This window comes from Orcinus orca, chromosome 9, assembly GCF_937001465.1.
Source record: "Orcinus orca chromosome 9, mOrcOrc1.1, whole genome shotgun sequence".
NCBI classification, from domain to species: domain Eukaryota; kingdom Metazoa; phylum Chordata; class Mammalia; order Artiodactyla; family Delphinidae; genus Orcinus; species Orcinus orca.
In genome coordinates this window covers 42,869,521-42,889,044 of record NC_064567.1, presented here as the reverse complement: position 1 = coordinate 42,889,044, position 19,524 = coordinate 42,869,521, and the positions used below count along the sequence as shown (strand labels likewise).

The window sequence follows — 19,524 nt, the reverse complement described above, 5'->3', positions numbered from 1 at the left end:
ATGTAAAAAGTGACAGGGTGGGGGAACTTCCCTGGTGGTCCAGTGGTTAAAACTCCTTGCTTTCACTGCAGGGGTCACATGTTCGATCCCTGGTTGGGGAACTAAGATCCCACATGCTGCACGGTGTGGGAAAAAAAAAAAAAAAAAAAAAGACAGAGCAGAAGCCTCTGGATTTAATTGAATGTATTTCTATATTTTCATTGCCTAGCCCTAGAAAAAAATTGTAAAGGCATATTATATCTCGATCGATTCACGTCAACTAAACCATCTTTGCTTTAGTTGCTAGGAAGCTAGAAATAAATTTGTGCCCCATCTCTAACAGCATGTGGTTCTTGAGTAATAAACTTTCTCCTGACTTTGTCTTATATGTCTACTACCTTTATGTGTTTTGGATTATTTAGCATGTATGTGTGTAAACTACTTCCAATCCGCTTTTGGAAGGAGACAGGAATAAATACTTCGATAGATATATATACGTACATACACAGATAAAATGGACTGATTACATAGCTTCAGATCTAAAACTTACTTTGGTTATCTGCAGTGAGATGAGTGTTGCATTGTTTCCAACAGTGACATTGCCTTGTCTGTTTCTAAAATCCCACAGAATTCCTGCTTTATTGACTGGCTTAATCTGTCTTGGTAGTGTTTGGGGGTCTCTCAGACCTCTGAAAGGAATAGTGAAGAGAAAACTCGAAGTAAACGTGTAGAACATTTTTAGTCTTCTCCTTGCAAGTCAGTGATAAAAGTAATTTATACTTTTGTAGGTAATAAGTAGTAATTGAGGCACAACATTGTTATATTCCTTATAGTACAGTAGTTTCTGGGTTGGTCTGAAAGGCCAATGATGATTCTATCAAAAAAAAAAAGTCCTTTTAAAATCAGACCTGAAGGAAGTATGAAAAGGACTACTGTCTTTTAATAACATGGGACATTCTCTCTTTCCAACTGAAAAGAATTAAATTTTGTTTAGATGATTTATTTAAAGTAAAATATTTGAAGTGAGCTAAACAAACTTTATAAAGCTTTGGTGCAAATGCTGTTTCCTGCCAAAGTATGAGCTATAGCCTAAAGCGAGTCCTGCTTTCCCTGAGCTGAGTGTGATGGGATCATGAGTTGGGGGCCAAGAAGGCCACTGTCTGTTGTATGTATAGCACTTGGTTTGTGTGAAATGTTATCTTACTGTGTGTTGGCAAACAGTAGGTGGAATCTTGACCTAGCCACCCAACAGAGACCTGAATCAGATAAATTCTTTGCTGGCCAAATGTCTGTTTTCAGACATGGAAATGGTACTTAGTGGCAAAGTTTTCCCTGATAAAAGAGGGAGGTGTGTGTGTGTGTTGGTGTGTGTGTGTGTGTGTGTGTTGGGGTGTGTGTGTGTTGGGGTGTGTGTGTGTGTGTGTGTGTGTGTGTGTGGAGAGAGAGAGAGGGAGGGAAAGAGAGACTGACTTTGAGAAAGAATTTAGTCTCTTAGCCATCTACAAGACCAGAGGCAACCAAAGGCAGTCCAGACATTGATGCCCCATCTCCGGTCTTATAGATTCATTAAGCTGTGCCTGTAGCTACATCAATCCTCATCATCAGAATCCCAACCCCCAAACCAAGTTCACGATTACGTAACACAGAGGAGGGTAGGGTATTCTGAGCACAGATGTGCATTTAATTGAAATAACCTCAACTACATGTCCCACAAGTAACAGGAAATATCAGATTTCAGCAACTCAGGGTACAAGGAGGCTCACAGTTGCCAGGTGACTTTTTAAAACCCCCAAGGGTTAGATTTCCAGCTGTGCCCAGCACTGGGGTGCCTGCTGTCCGAAAGGGGCCCTGCCTGCTGCGTGCACCCACCACGGGCACGGTGGAATTGCCCTGCCTGGTCTTAGCCCACCTTTTTTAAGTCCCTGAGCATCCCTACAGCGATCTCCAATTAAAGAGTGGTTGTAAGAAGGGGAATGCAACAAGTTAATGAAACAGTGACCTTAGGGCCCATTTTATGAGAAATCTCCACTGACAGAGGTTCCGCAAATTAGTAATTCTGTGTTTGAGCCTCCAAGACTGTAAGCAACTCTAGGTCCCTTAACGCCAAGAGTCTGTCTTTAACTCAGGAAAGCAAGGAAATTTGAAACCGGAGCTCAAGATGCTTGTAGAATAAGAATTTGTGGTGTTGACTTTAGCCCTGCAGAGGAGGAGGAGGAGGAGGAGGAGGAGGTGGTGTTAAGCTAAGTGGCCACTGAAGTTAGCCTCCAGCATCTGGAGGTGGGTTTGTCACAGCTCCCAAGGCCCAACCAGCAGACAGGGTGGCAAATAAAACCCAACTGTACCGCACGCGGCGGCTGGGAAACCCCACGCAGGCAGAAGCGGCATTGGAAGGGTGTGAGGAAATCGGTTTGTTTTCCATTTTGTTTGCAGTTCTGTTCTGCGGGATACTGTTACCTTCAATGTTCTGGCTGTAAATTGATGCAAAGTTGGAGGAGCCTGAGGTTATTAGGGGTTATTATCCACCACGTATTGTCAGTTTCTACAGGGTGTTAGTAACTTCCTCAGTTCTGACTGTTTAGTTAACAATCATCATCATGGAACAATAATGGCAGTCATTGTAATAGCAGCAGCAGCTAATATTTATTTATATTAATTAACAGCCCGAACACTGTCCTGGGCTATCTTTGATCTTTTTTGATCCTCACATCAATTTCATTGTCAAGAAATGTTATTAGCTCCATTTTACAGCTGAGGGAACTGAGGCTCAGAGGTTAAGAACGATGCCCAAGGTAGGTAGTGGAGCCCAAATTCCTCCAATGAAGTCTGGCCCCAGGGCCTGGGCTGGAGTTTCTACCATTGACTTCTTAGTCATTTTGTTCAGTTTGACAACCAGGTGCAGTTAGGAAGGGAAGAGAAGGTCCGAAGGGCTTTACAACTGGTGGGGATTAGAGATTGGAGAAGGATTTTAGGAAGAGTTTCCAGTTTGATAGTGTTTCCCTCCACGCCACCCAGGGAGAAAGGTAGACTCAAGTGCCCACGTTTTCATCTACCTGGCGACACCTCCACCTTTCTGCTCAGGTCCAGAACAGTTGGTGACTCAAACTGGCGTGGTTTTTCCATGTCCGCTCATTTTTCCAGGTATTTTTTTCCTTCTGGCAACTCAAGGTGGAGGTATTTCCAGCAGTAAGTGAAGATCTCCCCAAAATTTCTTACTTACAGTGATAAAATACATATAGTTTTAAGTTCGAAATCACTGTGTATAAATTCCATTGGGAGTAAGAAACAGCAGAATTGCTCTGCCAGTCAAGCTCATCATCATTTTAGCATCATGGAATTGTATAAATGAATGGACCTTAACTATGAGGTCAACCTTTCTACTTCTTAGGTGAGGAAACTCAGGTGAGGCTCACAGTAGTATTAACTTGAAGAGCTACGATGAAAACCTGCATTTGTTTACCTCCTTCTCCAGTATTCGTTCTGTAACATCATATGGCCTCCCTGGATTTTTGCTTGGGAAAGTATTCTTAATACAGATATACCATAATTAAATCATTCAGTTAAAAGTTACTCTCTTGCCTAATTTTGAAAGAATATATCTTTATACATAAAGATATGTATAAATTCATTATTAGACATCTGGCACATTTGGCCAAGGCTGCCATCTTGAATCTCAAGGAAGATGCAAATACCCAGTTTTTAAAGAAACTTGTGACCAAAACCTCTTAAAAGTGGTGCACCTAAAATACCCCTAAGTGACAAAACAAAGAATACAAATCCCAAACTCTGAGAAGTATACTTTGTGGGAAAAACTGTATAATAAATTACACATGACTGTATGCAAAGCTGAGGCAGATTTATACCTCTCTGGAGGTCACATCTCCTCTGAATCAAATAAGAACAACAAAAAATTGCTACTCTGCTGCCACTACAATTGCTCCTCTTACCAGCCGCGATTTATTGAATGTAAATCTGTGTCAGGCATTGTGATAAATGCTCTCCGTGCATTCTGTCACTTAATCCTCACAATGATCCATGCAGTGGAAGCTATTGTTATACCCATTTTACAAATGAGAGATCTGAGGGTCTGAGAAATTAAATAAGGTGAGGTCAGCCAATAGCCTGGTCCATGTGACTCCAAAGCCCAAACTTTAAGCACTATTATATGTTCTTTGTTGACTACATTTTTACTCATTTTGGAGGTTTACTGCGAAATATCTATGAAGTTTGCCAATTTCTTTCTTCTGTACATGATTAAGGGCTTCTATTTGAGAGCAGCTGTATTTGCTCACCTTTTAAAACCTTATCTATGTTTCTGAGGTCACTTCACCTCTTCAGCTTTTTGGATTACAATACTTGAATTCTAACCTTCTTTGGGAGTTTGGAGATATGACTCATTAGCTGCACTCGGTGGTTCCCTTTGATGTGAAATTCATATTTATGAGTAGTATCATCCTTTTCCTTATCGCAGTCCCCTTCTTGGTTAATGCTCTCCACCCCCAACCATTGCTCCTTTCCTCTGCTCTGCCCTTTCATATCTCTCCTTAGTACACACATCTGTTCTGCTTTTACTTTACACCTTTTCATCCTGTGAGCTCACAGCCCTGCCTGCATCTGCAGTTACTCTCTCATTTTGGTTTCACATTTGTCCAAACTTCCAGGTCCTTAACATAGGACTTCTTGACAAGATATGAATATGGTACGTCTCAGCTTCTAAATTTTTTGGAGAGTACATTCTTCTCTCACAAAGGAATGTATTTGAATTTGATTAACAGTTGCTACCTTTGATTCTGTAAATTATCTGGGATGGGAGTTGGATGGAGAGATCAGTGGCTGTTTCCAGCCCCTATCTGTTGACTGAATTTTGGCACCTCCTTTATCCCAGCTGCACAGGTTTTGAGTCTTAATGTTATTTCTCATACTTTGGGCATTTCTCTCCCTTGTTGATAATCAGTCATCAGGTCTGGTTGATTGTCTCTTTGCGTGTTTTTTCTAATAAATAATTTCTTTCCCATTCCCACGGCAGCCAGAACCTCATCCTATTGCCTGCAACTAACTCTGTCTTTTCTCCGTCGGCCCCTTCTGCATACCACTGTCGGAATCCAAACTTGGCTTTCACGAAACCAATACCGGCTTCCTTCACTGGTCTCTCTCAGAATTTCCCAAAGTTTGTTTTATAAAACTCTAGTGCTGAGGGATAGTAATGAATAAGATTTTCAAAACAAGGTTCTGTTATTAAATACATTAGGGAAATGCTGGGTCAAGTAAACTGAAATTTGTTTCCTCACTGCAGAATTCGCAGAGCCCTTTCTATGCCAATGTGCAGGGTAGACTTGCAGGAGGATGATGGAGCGTAGAGTCCCTCCCAAGCTAATTTGGGCTGCAGAGTTTTTTTTATTTCTACTTATTTTGGCAGAGTAACAGGCAGGATTGATGTTTCATAGGAAACATGTTAAGAAATGCTGGTTATCTGGAATACATTTAAACTTCTCAGGCTGGCAATAAATCTCAGGCCAATTTATTTAGACGGCTTGGGTGTCTTACATCTCCTGAAGCAACTACCCACTCTGGGCAGATCAGTCTCCTGCTATTCTTGTGCAAGCTGCCTTCTCTCCCATGTCCACGACTTTGTTAACATTCTTCTTTTGGTCTAGCGGCTTACTCCATTCTACCCCCAAATCTACATTTGTATGTCTTTTATAGATGAACTAAACTCACATTGTCTTTTCAACACATTTACATTTTATAAGTATGTTACAGTCTTATCCAGCCCCATTTCAGCAGGCAGTGGGTATCTACTTGCTAGATTTGCATAGCATTTATAATAATATAACTAATAATGACTACTCTCTAAGCATCTATTATACTTTGGGCACTTTTGCAATGCTATCTTTGTCTTTATAACCACCCTGCAGAGTAGTTGTTCTTCAACTCATGTTACAGGTGAACAGACTGAGGTTATACAGGTAGTGTGCGCATGTTTTTGTAGTCATTGGGTAGCAAGACTGGGATTCAAACCCAGGGCTCTCTTCTAAGCAACTTACTTAATGTTCACAAAGCTCTAAGGTGGCTTTAAAGCTGGAAGATAGGTTAATTTAGAGATGTGAAACCCATCTTTTCACTCAGGTAAGAAGTCCTCTTTACTGATAGATAGCAATTTCTAGTTTAAAGAGGGCAGACATTTTAAGGTCAGAGCTTGGATGATAGAGTGGCAAAAATGCATCTTCTATAACAAGTTTGTATTAACACCCAATGAGTTTCCAGCATTCTGGAAGGTGCCCTGGAGGACATGGATAAAAAGCTGATACAGACCCTGAGTTTAGGAACTTGTAATGTGGTTGGGGAGATGAAATGTAAACACATTAAATGAGAGAACCGTGTAATATAGTTTTTAATTAACTTCTAGATAGGTGTCGTTAAACTGAAGTTCATGAACTCTTAGGAGGTCATTGATCAGTCTTAGGAAAGGGTGTCTGTGAGCCTCTACATTTGAGTGGATATACTCATGTGCACTTGGAAGGAAGAATGTCTATACATTTCTTCAGATTCCCCCAAAGCTCTCTAATCCCAGTTTGTTAACAACAATGACTGCATAGGATGCTGTGGTATAGGGTGTAAATGGAAACATCAAGTCATGGTGTGGGAGGCACTGGCTTCAAAGCCACAGAGATTGGGTTGGACTCTATCTTTACTGCTATTGGCTGGGTGACCACGGGCAACAAGGAAACCTCTCCAGACTCATTGCTAAGAAATTAGGGTAATAGTATATACCATGTGTAGAGAAGTAGTGAGGATTAAAGGAGATAGTGAAAATATGGAAAACATCTGGCATGGTACCTGGTGTAACCTAGTCACTCCAGACCAAGTTGCCTTGACTTTTGCTAGATTTATTAGTTTCCTATTGCTGCTGTAACAAATTATTACAAACTTAGTGTCTTAAAAACAATACACATTTATTATCTTAAGTTCTGGAGGTCAGAAGTCTGAAATGGATCTGAATGGATCAAAAAGTATTGGCAGGGCTGCATTCCTTCTCGAGGCTCTAGGGGAGAATCCGTTTTCATGCCTTGTCCAGCTTCTAGAGGCTGCCCATTTTTCTTGATGTGAAGCCTTCTTTCATCTTCAAAGCCAGCAATGGCAAGTTGAGTCCTTCTCATGCTGCAGCACTGTGTGACACTCACTTTCCTGCCTTCTTGCTTCATTTATAAGGACACTTGTGATAACATTTATCCTGCCTGGAGATAAATACCCAGGATAATCTCCCCGTCTCAGGGTCAGCTGGTTAGCAACCTTAATTTCATCTGCAGCCTTAATCCCTTGTCCTGAGAGCATTAGTTAATTATTCAATTAATTACTTGATTAAGCAAAATTCTGTTGAATTACCTGCTGTACACCATTTATTACACTTAAATATTTTAGTGAGTTTAGTGTGGGCAGTTTATTTTCCTCCACTGAAATTTATTCTTTAATTAATTAACCCATTCAATTAACAAATATTTGATACCTAATATGTATTATACCAGGCATTGCTATGAGTAATGCATAGATGAATCCGTTTATCATGTACATAAATGTAGATTCCCCCAGTATACAAGCCAGTGTGCCACGCACTGAGAAGTATACACAAAATTTACGTGTAAGGAGTTTAAGGCCTGTTTTAGGAGTTAAGGATACATTACGACTAAAAGCTGTAGTTGGGTGGAAAGTGATTTATCATAAGCGTTCTGTGGGTATGTTGACCATATTTTTAACCTTTAACCTTTTAACCTTCAAACTGAAAAACTTAGTGTGACTGTAAGATAGAGTATTTGAATTTAAGAAAAGTCCCAGAAAAGATGAGCTGTGTGGTCAGTTTTGCTTTGGGGACTTACAGGAAAGAGAAGCGACTTTGGCTGAGGCGTGGGGAAGGTTGGCACGTGAGCTGATGAACGCCAGTGCTGTGAACTGAGGTGTGGGGCAGGCACAGGCCACTGCACCAACCAAGATGAGAGGTGGGGAAGCCCTGGGCTCAGCTGGGGAGGCCGTAATAGGATGTCAGCCTCGGCTTTACGTTTAAATTTAGTTCAAATTAGATCTCGAAGGTAAAGATGCTCCCTGTTCTCTTCTGTTTGAAGTTGGTGAGGATATGAGGTTATGGAAATTATATGAAAAGAAATTTACATTCTTAACAGTATCCCTACCAAACCATTTTTTTCTTTTTTAATGTTACTTTCAGGTGCCTTCTCAACTTTTTAAAAAAATCAGCTTTTTATTTGTAGATTTGTAAGTCTGTCTCATGGATTAGGGATGGGTGGAAAGAAACCCGCTATGACCTAACCCCACATTCACACAGTAAAGTCAGATTAAGTTTTGATTTAAGAAGCCAAGGATGTAAAATCTGAAAGGAATCCAGGTGCCCCTTGGTGGAGCTTCTGTTGGCTTTGAGGTCCCCTGGGGGCAGCAGCTGTCAGGGACACCTCTGAGAGAGGCCAGAGCCTCCTGTGTGGGGAAGTTCAGTTCCTGCTGGATCACACACAGCCTGTTTATATTGGAGGCTTACATCATGTCAGGAGGAGCCTAGACAAAGAGCATAAGGGCTTGTGTTCAGGGCAGCGTTTCCAACCCCAGCCTTTCCTGGTTCTTGACCCAAACTTGGCATTATCGTGGCTCTTACCCACCTGGGATTCCCAGGAGCCCCTGCATGACCCGGTGGCGCCGGAGTCCCACAGGGCCCGTTTTACTGCAGTTTATGTTGAGGAAAGTTTAAAGCCATGTTTTTCATTTGATAGACCTTCCTCATGGTTAGAACACTACTCTGGAGAGGTACTGTTCTGTGTAGTAGTGTGGTATTCTCTTTGCAGAGAATAATGGACTGAGGATGAAAGTCATTTTCTGTGTTTTCAAAGAGACTTTAGTAAGTGAAGAGGAAATAAAATTTCATGTACAGGATAATCTTAACTATGTTAAAATGTACACACACACACACACACACACACACACACACACACACACACACACACACAGTGATTATTTCTTGTTGGCGGAACCGTGAATGATACTTTTTTTATTCTTATGCTTTTCTGTTTTTGTTTTATTGTGTTTTGAGGGAAGGGGGTTAGAGTCTTCGCAGTTTCTCTTATTTTTTATGACATGAGGTTGTATAATTTTCCCTTAATTTTCGCTGATGGATGTTTTGAGAATAATCACTGTTCTCAGAAGGAAGGCATCTTATTAGAGTAAATATACCCATGGGAGAAATAAATGTACTTGATGAGGTTAAGAGAAAAACATTGGAATTTTGTTTTCAGAAGCAACCCGACTCTATTAATTCTCATAGCTGTCTTATTAAAATAGGTAAAATCAAAGAGATATGTTTTAATCCAGTATTTTTATTTTTTTAAAATAAATGTCCTTATTCCAAGAGTATACATAGTGATTATAAATAATAAAATGTAAATAATAATGTATATACACATAAACAAGAAAGAGGAAAATAAATGTCACACGTAATTTCATTACCTAAGAGAAAAAAACATTCTTAATATTCTACTCTTTTTTTTTTCCAGTTCCTAGACATTGTATACATATTATTGAAAACAAACCAAAACAAAAATGACGTCTGATAATTTGACTTAAAAGACTATGAAAGCACATACCACTGCTTGTAAACTGGCTTTTTCTCTGCATCGTCTGACTTAAACATATTCAGGCAAGGATAGTTATGGAAGGGTCTGTTTATTTAGCTCTAACTGCCACTCCAGGCTTTCCAGAAGAGTGTGACCAGACATCAGAACATCTTGGACTGTGACTCATTTCACTGGGTCTGCTGAGCAAAAATTATATGACGATACAGTGTTCATTTTTGTCCCCTAAGTGTTTCTATAGTTTTTTTTCCTTTTCAACGAGGCAGATTTTTTAACCCTGAGACTCTCACTTTCCGTCATTCTCTGTGCATGTGTTCGCTGCTCCTGCATGGGCACCTCGAGGATCTGGCATGGGGACCTTGAGGTGCCAGGAAAAAGGGCCAAGGTTTCAACATTATATTAGTTTGTGATAAAAATGTCCCAAATGACACACATAATTCTCAGGCATCTTCCTCATCATGAAATTTTGTTGGCTTCTTCTATATTGCCCTTATACAGAAAAATCATCCTGATCTCCAGACCCTTCTCTTCCACAAGTTATGGCCTCTTGAAAACTATCTTTCCTGACAGCCTGCTCACACATGATTTCCCTTGCCTGGTCTCCCTGGATGTCCCTCACAGCTTCCTGCCCAGCTATGAGTAAGCTCAGATTTCCCTAGGGCCCCAGGGCCATTCTATAGGCAGTATATTTTCTGTTGCTTCTTTGAGGATTTGGTTTGTCACATAATTGACCTTATCTACATGTACCCACATCTTGACTCTTAAAAACAAAACACAGGGACAACAAAAATGAAAACAGAAACATAAGGCAGAAGAAAAAAATTATCGCTCATGGTTCTACCACCAAGAAACAATCTCAGTTTACAATTTTGGGGTATGTGTGTGTTTGGATATTTATTTTAACACAGTCAAGATTATCCTATAGATAGAATTTTGTTTCCTATTTTTCACTTAATATGGCATAAGCATCTCTTCAATCATGAACATTATTTACAGACTTTTCCAATGACTAGATAATAGTTCATTTTATGGATTTACTACCAAGTGCTTAGCTATTTGTTTAATGTTAGGAGACAATCTAAATATCCATTTTCTTACAATGTGTACATGATCAGTAGGCATGAAGAATAGTGCTAGGGTATGTAGTGAATTCTTGGTAAACGTTAGCTGTTACTGTTTTTGTTAGTTGTCATTTTGATGCAGTTGGGGTCAGAACACCTGGAGAAGCTGTATGTTGTTCCCTACAGACTCCGGGCAGAAGGTGTAGGCATGCCCTGTGCCTGCTCACAACTGAGAGAGGATCTCTCAGGAATATAATTGCAGCTCCTTCACTTGTGCCTTGGCCTTTGCCAGCTGAGGTCCCTCTATTTCAAGCTCAAGAGCTCAAAAGCATTGATTGGGTCTGAGTTTCCTTGACAAGTATGTGGCATTAAAAGCTCTGAAAAAGCCCTTTTCTTGAATTTGGTGCATCTGGCGGTCAGGTTAACATTTAGTTCTTTGGGGGCACATGGTAGCATTAACTTTGAACTACTATAATTCTCCTGATGCCACTTGAGGTGTCCCAAAGAACGGCCTTGCTCCCTGTCAACCAAAAAGCACCATCTTCATCCCAGGGAAGGATTCCATTTGTCAGACTGTGAGAGCAATGTGTGATAGGACAATTTTGAAGTAATCACATGGAGAAAGGACTAGAAAATGCAGTATGGGGTGGTTAGATAGGTGGGAACGCTAGTTGGGGGGGATATAGGATTAAGAAGGTGAGGGTGGGGTACAGTGTGGAGCAACAAACTGAGTAAAACTGGAGTCACAAGGAAAGAACACCATAAAAAAGGATAAGAAAGGAATCGAAATGGCGGGTGAATTAAACTGTTGCTGGTGAACTTCCAAAGCTTTCTCTCCCACCCTTTTCTTCCACCCTCCTCCCCCAAGTAGTGCCTTTTTTATATTCCTTGAAGTATTTGCTCATTGAAACTCTCCTACATACCAGAAACAATCTGTTCTGTGAGTCTCTATTAAATGTTGACAAGGAAAGCTAACTTAGAACAATAATTAATTTACGAAATTCCCAATACGTATGATTTATATGGAGTCATGTGAAATTGACATATGAGATGACATAATGTATCATAAAACAACATTACTCTCCAAACATTTTAGAAATTAAAAGCAAATGTTTGCCTTGGATCCAGTTGGTCCCATCAGATCAGTTGGCACATCCTTCTTCTGTATTGATGCTTACTTCTTCTGTTACGTATTCAGAGCAATTATTTGTATAGGATAGTTTCATATTCTTGACCTGTTCTGGAAATCGATCTTTTTATTTTAGTTCTTTCATCATGTGGGCTAATTTCTCTAAATGAATTTCTCATTTCCTGGTTGTTTATGCCTTCTTAAAAACAGATAAAATATCTTTATATGGAAAACAAATCAATGCCAAATTTTGTTGTAAAAAAAGAAATGATATTTAGTTTTCTGTATAAACCTTTGAAATGCCCTAAAGTGTAAAACTTTACTTGGGTCTCATAAGTATTTGAATTAGTGGTATTTTGAAGTGATGAATTCACTGGAATTTCTTAAACTTACTGAATGATGGGTTTTACAATTGATTCTTTATCCAACTTTAGATGTTGATACACAGATCAAAATATAGGAGACTTGTATTTCTAGAAAATACACGGAGACTATCAACTTTATCCGTGTTTGGTTCTTAACAATATTAAACATGCATCTGTTTGGCAGTTCTATTTATCTGTACTTAGAAATACATGAGTGTTGAATATAATACTTTTCTAAGACCGTGAATAACACTGAGAATACCATGTTTCCAAATTTTTTGAATCAGTTAAATGGAAACCATACTAATGCTTTGGTGTATTGTCATTTATGTTGCTGCCTTTTACTTATATTTTTGTTCTTGTTTATATGGGTTATGAAATTAGGCCAGTTCTGTTTATAAAATTATCCTAGTTTCATTTATCTGTCTTTGACATTAAGACCATAGAAGCATATCAAGTCTCTAAAATAGAGATGCTTTAAGAATTCAGAAGTGTTGTAAATAACTTTTAAGTATAAAAACACCAGAAGTATTACATGTCCTGTGAGGTTTGGTACAAACTTTTAGAACAACCAAACTTTTTATTTATTTTCTTTTAAGTTGATTTTCCTTAGTGCACCTCTGCTAAGGCCTTGCCTTTACCTGGCAGGTGCCCCTATCAGGTTTATTGCAGGGACCCCTGATCTCTCTTTGAATCCTTCACTCGGTTTATGACCTGCTTTTGTCTCTCACTCATCCGCAGAGCCTGGCGTTTGCACAGTATTCGGAGATCCCCACTACAACACTTTTGACGGACGGACATTTAACTTTCAGGGGACGTGTCAGTACGTTTTGACAAAAGACTGCTCCTCCCCTGCCTCGCCCTTTCAGGTGCTGGTGAAGAACGATGCGCGCAGGACCCGCTCCTTCTCCTGGACCAAGTCGGTGGACCTGGTGCTGGGCGCCGGCACCGTCAGCCTCCAGCAGCACCTGACCGTGCGCTGGAACGGCTCGCGCATCGCGCTGCCCTGCCACGCGCCGCAGTTTCACATCGACCTGGATGGCTACCTCTTGAAAGTGACGACCAAAGCAGGTGGGCCTCTAGAAGCTCGGGCCTTCTCTGTACCTCTGGCTCTTCCCTCTGTCTCACCAACTTGTGCTCAGGAGCTGCAGCTGCTCCTCCTCCACGGAGGAAAACCAGAGGCAGAGCAGTATTCCAGCCACAGGTGTGGCCGCACACCCGAGGTGCCACAAAACAGCTGGAGAAATTTGCACACCGAGGAGCCTTGTAGTCCGATGCTAGTTACACCAGTCTTGCAATCTGTCGACATCCAGTGCCTTTCCATCCTCATTCCAGACATAGCGGTGGTTCTCTCCAAATAACCCCTTTCTCATGTTTTGTTGCTACTTTAGGCCATTGATGTCTAGCTTGGAATTGTGTCTTTCCCAGCTCAGCCAGTAATGTGCAGTCTCACATCCGTGAGAAAGAGTGTTTCCTTGTTAGCATCTGTCCAAGAAGGAGGGACTCCTCAAAAGCAAACTGCAAAAGTGTGGGTGTGAAGATGGGAGTGCAGATGGTGGACTGTGTGACCAGCAGTCCTGTCCATTCTTGACCCGGGGCAGGATGCTCATTGAGTTGAGGGGTAGAACCACTGGCTTCTGCTGGAGGACACTTAGGATGCTTGCTCTGAAAGCACTTCCCCCAGCCGTGGGCACAGGCAGCTGGCCGCTGAGGCCTTTTCTCAGCATCACATGTTGCCTGAGGCCCCCTGGACTCTGTGTTTCCCCTCCACGGGCAGATACATTCCCCCTTGGCCAAACTGTTCATAGTTGCTAGTAGGTTACTCCTAGGCGTTCAGTGAGGCTCAAATTTTTGTCTGTGAGGTGCTGCCTTAGAGAGGCATCTTAGAAGCAGAAATCAATCCTTCATTCTCAGCCCCAAAGAATGAATTCAGTTCATTTACACAGTTTATATTAGATCATGTATGGCTCCTTCCATGCTGCCTTTGGTTGATGCATATTGTTTGTCAATTGGATTTTGAACTGCATGTCCTCCTGGCATATGCTATTTCTTTAAGCACGATACTTGAGGAAATCAGCATATTTCTTACTTTTTGCACTGATGAGAATTTAACAATGTCAAAACGTCAATTGGATTCCAGTTTCTCTAGCTAATATGGGTTGAAAGGGAAACATTTGATAGAGCAGGCACTTTTGAGGAACTGCAGAGACTGTTCTCCACGGCACCTTCAGAACCCTGTTAATTGTTTCTGTTCAAGCCAAAATATATTTGGTAAATTGATTTGAGCCGATGGAATGCCAGCTTAGCTAAACAAAGGCAGGAAGCCAAGGAGAAGCCCAGGGAGCTTTTATTTAAGAAATGTTAAATATTAATGTATTGGGACATTCTATAAAGAAGGGAAGATTCCCATTGTTCACTTTGACAGTGGTAGATGTGAAGAGCTCTGTTCATTCAACTTTAGAGGGATTAATCCACCCCAGACAATTCAGACACCTGTTGTCGCATTCAAATGACATGCCACTCCGCACATGTAGGCCTCAGCTCATCCCTTTGAAGGAAGCAACAGTTTGTGGCTTCACGTAGAATGTACACAAAATGACCCATTATTACACAGTCATAATTAGAAGCACCTTGCTTATCTGTTTGCAAGCCAGGTGAACACAGTGGATTCTACTGATATGGAAATTATTAGTCATCTACAACCCAATACTCAAAGGGATTCTGCATATTCAGATATTACTGACAGTTGAGGAGTTTCAATACTGTTCCTGTCACAGCTGACAATACCTTACGGAATAAGTGTACTCTTTGTAAGGATTTCACATGGCAAATATGACCACAAGGATGAGGCTGCTAAGAAAATAATAATATATCAGAAATACCATAATTGGGATAGTGAATTTAACTCTTCTAGGCCTTGAACTCAGTTTTACAATTTCTTTTCTTTTTCTGTCTCTCTTGCCATGATGCAAGTAATTTATGTGCCCTTAATACCCAGCTGAACAACTTCCTGTATTACACGGAGCGCACAAGCTTTCTGCTTGCTAGGGAGGAACTGTATTTCTTTGGGCACTAAACTTGCTTCGCGATTATCCATTGAATGGAACAATTCCATTTCCAGACAATGGTCTCTTCCACTCTGGTCTACCAATCTCAGTTTGTACTACCCCTTAGGGATATTTTCTTTTTATTACCTATTGATTGCCTATCTAAAATATCACAGTATATCCTTTGAGTGTTTGTTCTTCCTCCATAATTTGTTTTCATAAGCTCATGTGATCAAAGGGTACCTTCTTCAAAATAGCAGCTTAAATCAAGCCTGCAGCTGGAAGATGGGAGATGGGGAAGAATGGCTCTGTGGCCCTGTGGTTTATAGACTTAGCGCTTCATGATGGAATTGTCTGCCAGAGGAGCACAGGTGGCCGTGTAGCTTGGGTGGAATTAGGCTATAGCTACATTCCTAATAACAACTGGGGTAGTACAGAAGACACAGAACAAGGCTCAGTAGCTTGAGAAAGCTCTGCTCACCCCTGTCACACACACCCCCACCCCAACTCTTGGCACTTAGCGAATCACTTAAAATATTTCCTTTCTGCCGCCTGTTCACTTCATCAACTCCACCTGAAAGAGTTACATCAGATCCACCTGAAAGCATTAACATGTGGGAGTGCGACTTTTTATTTTATTTTTGGTAGAGCTCTACACTTGATGAACCTAGAGTATATATATATATATATATATATCTTTTTCTTTTTTTCCTTTGGTGTAAACTCTAAACAGAAAAATTATCCATGTTTAAGCATCACTATGGTATGTCTACAGATTTTGCCTCTCCTCTCTCTCTTAAAAGTGGACTGCAGCAAAAGCAACAATAACAACCAAAAAAACAAAGCAAAGAAAACCACAAAATAAAAGACCAACAATCCCCCTACCAAAAAAAAAAAAAAATTAGTAGTCTGGAGCCAGGTCACACACTTGAAAGGTGAAAAACAGGTTGGTAAAATATTCACTGGTGAGAAGGGAAAATCGGAAAGCTCTTCATACAGTGTAAGGAATGCAGCTGCTGCTCACATCCCACATGAGACGTGTGCTTCAGCACTGGCCTTCTGACTGCCAGTTATTTCTACCAATTTCCCATGCAGAGAACTGGGAAACTCATCCCAGCTGCAGAAAGGACTAACCCCAAACTCTCAAACACTTCCATGGCATTTTCATCTCATAAGATGCCTATTTAAAATATCTTTAGGAAGAGCAGTTTTTTTTTTCAATTACAACTTATTCATTTTTTTTTTTTTTGCCTGTCACTACTGTAATTTACTTTGCATGGATTCTACTCATGTAGAGAGTAAAAGTAACTGTGCAATCACATATGTATATGATACAGCAATAGAAAAAGTCATCTGTAGTCGAATAAGTCATCCCTACACAATACGAAGCCTAGCGTTGTTCTGTGAAAATCCTCTTAGTATAATGATAAAAAGAAAAGAGGAGGAAAAGAGAGTGAATTACAAATTATTCTCTTATTTTGGGGGCCGTGTTTCATGAAAGAGATGTCAAGAGTCTTGAGAAGAGTTTATTAAAAACACAGTGGGTCTGCATCTTCCCAAGCATGCATGGACCAGTAGTCCATTGCAAAGAAAGAATGATTGGCTTGTTCACTGTGAGTTGAATTCCCATGAACTCAGTTGCCCAAAGTCTCACGTTTATTTTATCATTGCCAGTAATTTTGTTGGAGCTCCTTTGGATGTAAATTCTCAACCAGTGTGGCACTTGGAAAATAGCATCTGCCTGCTGTCTAGGAAAGAGATTTGTAGTTTGGAAAATTTTGCAAGGTGGAAAATCTTTAGAATTATGCTCTAAAAGTTTGAGTGTTGTATGGGATTGATCTCTCCCTTCATTTCTCTGGCTGGGCAGCTGCCTAGTTACAGGCTTAATGAGGTCAAGTTTCTTCTATACCTTAGAGAGTGTATTACAAATCATATTATAGTTTGCTTGTCTTTTTTCAAAATGTTATTTCAGTGTCTTAGCTAGCATGAAATTCACAAATTTCTTTGGCTTTGCAGATTCGTAGTATCAATTTACAGGGTAATTCATTCATTTAGTGAGTGTATACTATGTGTCAGATAATGTGTTGGAAGATGGGGTATGAAGAAATAGACATCGTTTTATACAATAGTTGTGGTTGTCAGAATTGACCCCATCTTTGAGATCCACACAGGAGATTAGTCCAGTGTGGGGACAGACTAGCAGTGTGTCCTTGCTCTGATCACCATGCCCCATCACTGTCTTTTCTTCACCCAATTATTCCCGAAAGCCCAAGAGACACTTTCTGATTACCTTCTTTCCTGCTTTTTACCCAATTCTATGTAATTGCTTTTTGGAACCGAGCTTCTTCTCCTGATCAAGAAATCTTCTCTACCATTTGCTTTGGACTGAGAATGCTTCCATTCCTTTCATTTAGCATACAGTGATTTCCATATGAGTCTTTCTGTTTATTTCTTGAGAAATCCAGTTTTAGACCACTGGTTTATTCTACCAATAACTTTCCCTAAAGCGGATCTGTAACTCTTGCTTGTGGCAGTTGTGTGTCCTACTCACAGGAATGCTGTTTGGCCAGGCTTCTCTCCCTTTGGACCACGTCCAAGAGAATATTGGCTTAAGGAATATTAGTGTTAGCATTTTACTTCTGAGTGCTTCTTGCTGATCTTATATCACTCTGACATTGCCTTATGCCAATTTTATATTCAGACAAGATCCATTCCATCCCTCCGTACCCCTTTCTCCTTTTTCATCATCACCTTATCTCCCCAGCTTCTGAGTATCTTCTGAACACTTACTTGCTCATCAGGCTAGTATTGATCCTTCAGGAACAAAGGTAAAGTCTTCTAAAAAGAGTCATGTTGATCTTTCCGGAGGCTCAGAACAGACTAAATCAAAGACTAGGTTTTGTCAGAAATCCAAGAGGATAAGACTGAAAACACACAGCGGGGACACTTTCTATTTTTCTGTTAAAACAGAGCTTTCTTTGTGGGCTGTCCCTCTTAGGAGACAGTGACACTGAATAAGGAAGAGTCCTAGGGCAGAAATGCACCTCAACCTACTGTAGAGGTTCTCTTGGTGCTCATCCACCAAACTGGTACCTAGTTCACCATTCACTGTGGGGCTCAAGCCCTGCCAGGACATTACCAGGAGAACAGTAAGAGAAGCTTCCAACGTACACCTGAGACATAAAGAAAATGATAAGACCAGAGTTATCATTTGTTCTGGGTTGCGCCTCAAAAGACTTTTCACGAAACCCTCCCCTTTGTCTTATGGACAGTGTCTTCACATACAATATCAGGATGGATATGAGAACATTCCTTCTTGACCTTCTGGTCAGACTGATCTGTGATGTGTGACAGTGGAACCTGGCTGTCTGACATGTGACAGAAATCCCACTATTCAGTGGGGCCATTGGCTGGAGTAAATCCTAGAAGCTTTGGGCCAGCAGGTCTGAAAAAATATGAATGTTCTCAGAAATATTCTCCAATTGTTTAGATGGTCAGTTCAGCAAATCAAGAGGAGATTACATTCTTTACCTTGTGGAGTAAAGATTGTTTCCTTGGTGAGCAAGACAGTACTGTCCTGCTGATTCTGTCCAGCACATGAGTAACTTTGGCCTGTGGGCTGGTAGCCTCCAATGCCTAGTCAAATTTTGAAGCTTATGATCAGCCCAGGCATGGAGGCCCCAACCTAGGGCTCATAACATCTCAACCCTAGGAAGCATGGATTGAACAGCTGGGCATGTCTCACAGATGACTGTAAAGTAACGAGGGGGCAAACATTTTCATTTGTAGGAGTGTTGTCCTTTGAAGAGGATGTATTCAGAAGCTTTATATTTATTACTTTAATACTTCCACTATAGCAAATAATTTGGAAATTTTCACTTGGCACCTAGCATAATCATATGGGGGGATTATTGGATGAAGAAAAATGATATTAAAAAAAACTATCATCTTTGTTATCTTTCCATTTCTGCATTGTCATAGTCGTTGGATAAATGAAAACATGATTTGGACCAAGACAATTACTCTAGAAAAGGGCAAAAATATAAACCCTACAGTAACATGGTCAATGAATAGTCATCTACAAGTCAAATTAGGGTACATAAGATATCATTATAAGGGCAAACTTTATACATTTAAAAAGTTCTAAGCTCCAATAATTGATTCATGTTATATCATACAGTGTTTGATGTGGTGAAATTAAAAGGTAATCAAGAATTTGGTGAGATCCTTAGTGTTCCTTGTTAGAGGATAGTCATATGTACTATGTAAGAGTCTATACAGTTGGGAACTATTGGTGGATTCAAGAGTGGTTGATCCTTTTTT

General features: G+C 40.4%; 1 protein-coding gene across 3 annotated transcripts in view; it reads left to right on the top strand.

The window, feature by feature from the left end:
* The window catches only part of BMPER (BMP binding endothelial regulator), a 262,469-nt gene that overhangs the window by 163,773 nt on the left and 79,172 nt on the right, over window positions 1-19,524 (top strand). For 2 of the 3 annotated variants that reach the window (XM_004269912.3, XM_033428300.2), the window contains exon 12: window positions 12,896-13,225. The exons of the other annotated variant lie outside the window; for it this stretch is intronic. In XM_004269912.3, coding sequence (XP_004269960.1) covers window positions 12,896-13,225 — 330 coding nt within the window. The remainder of the gene's footprint in view (window positions 1-12,895; window positions 13,226-19,524) is intronic. 3 annotated transcript variants of the gene reach the window in all.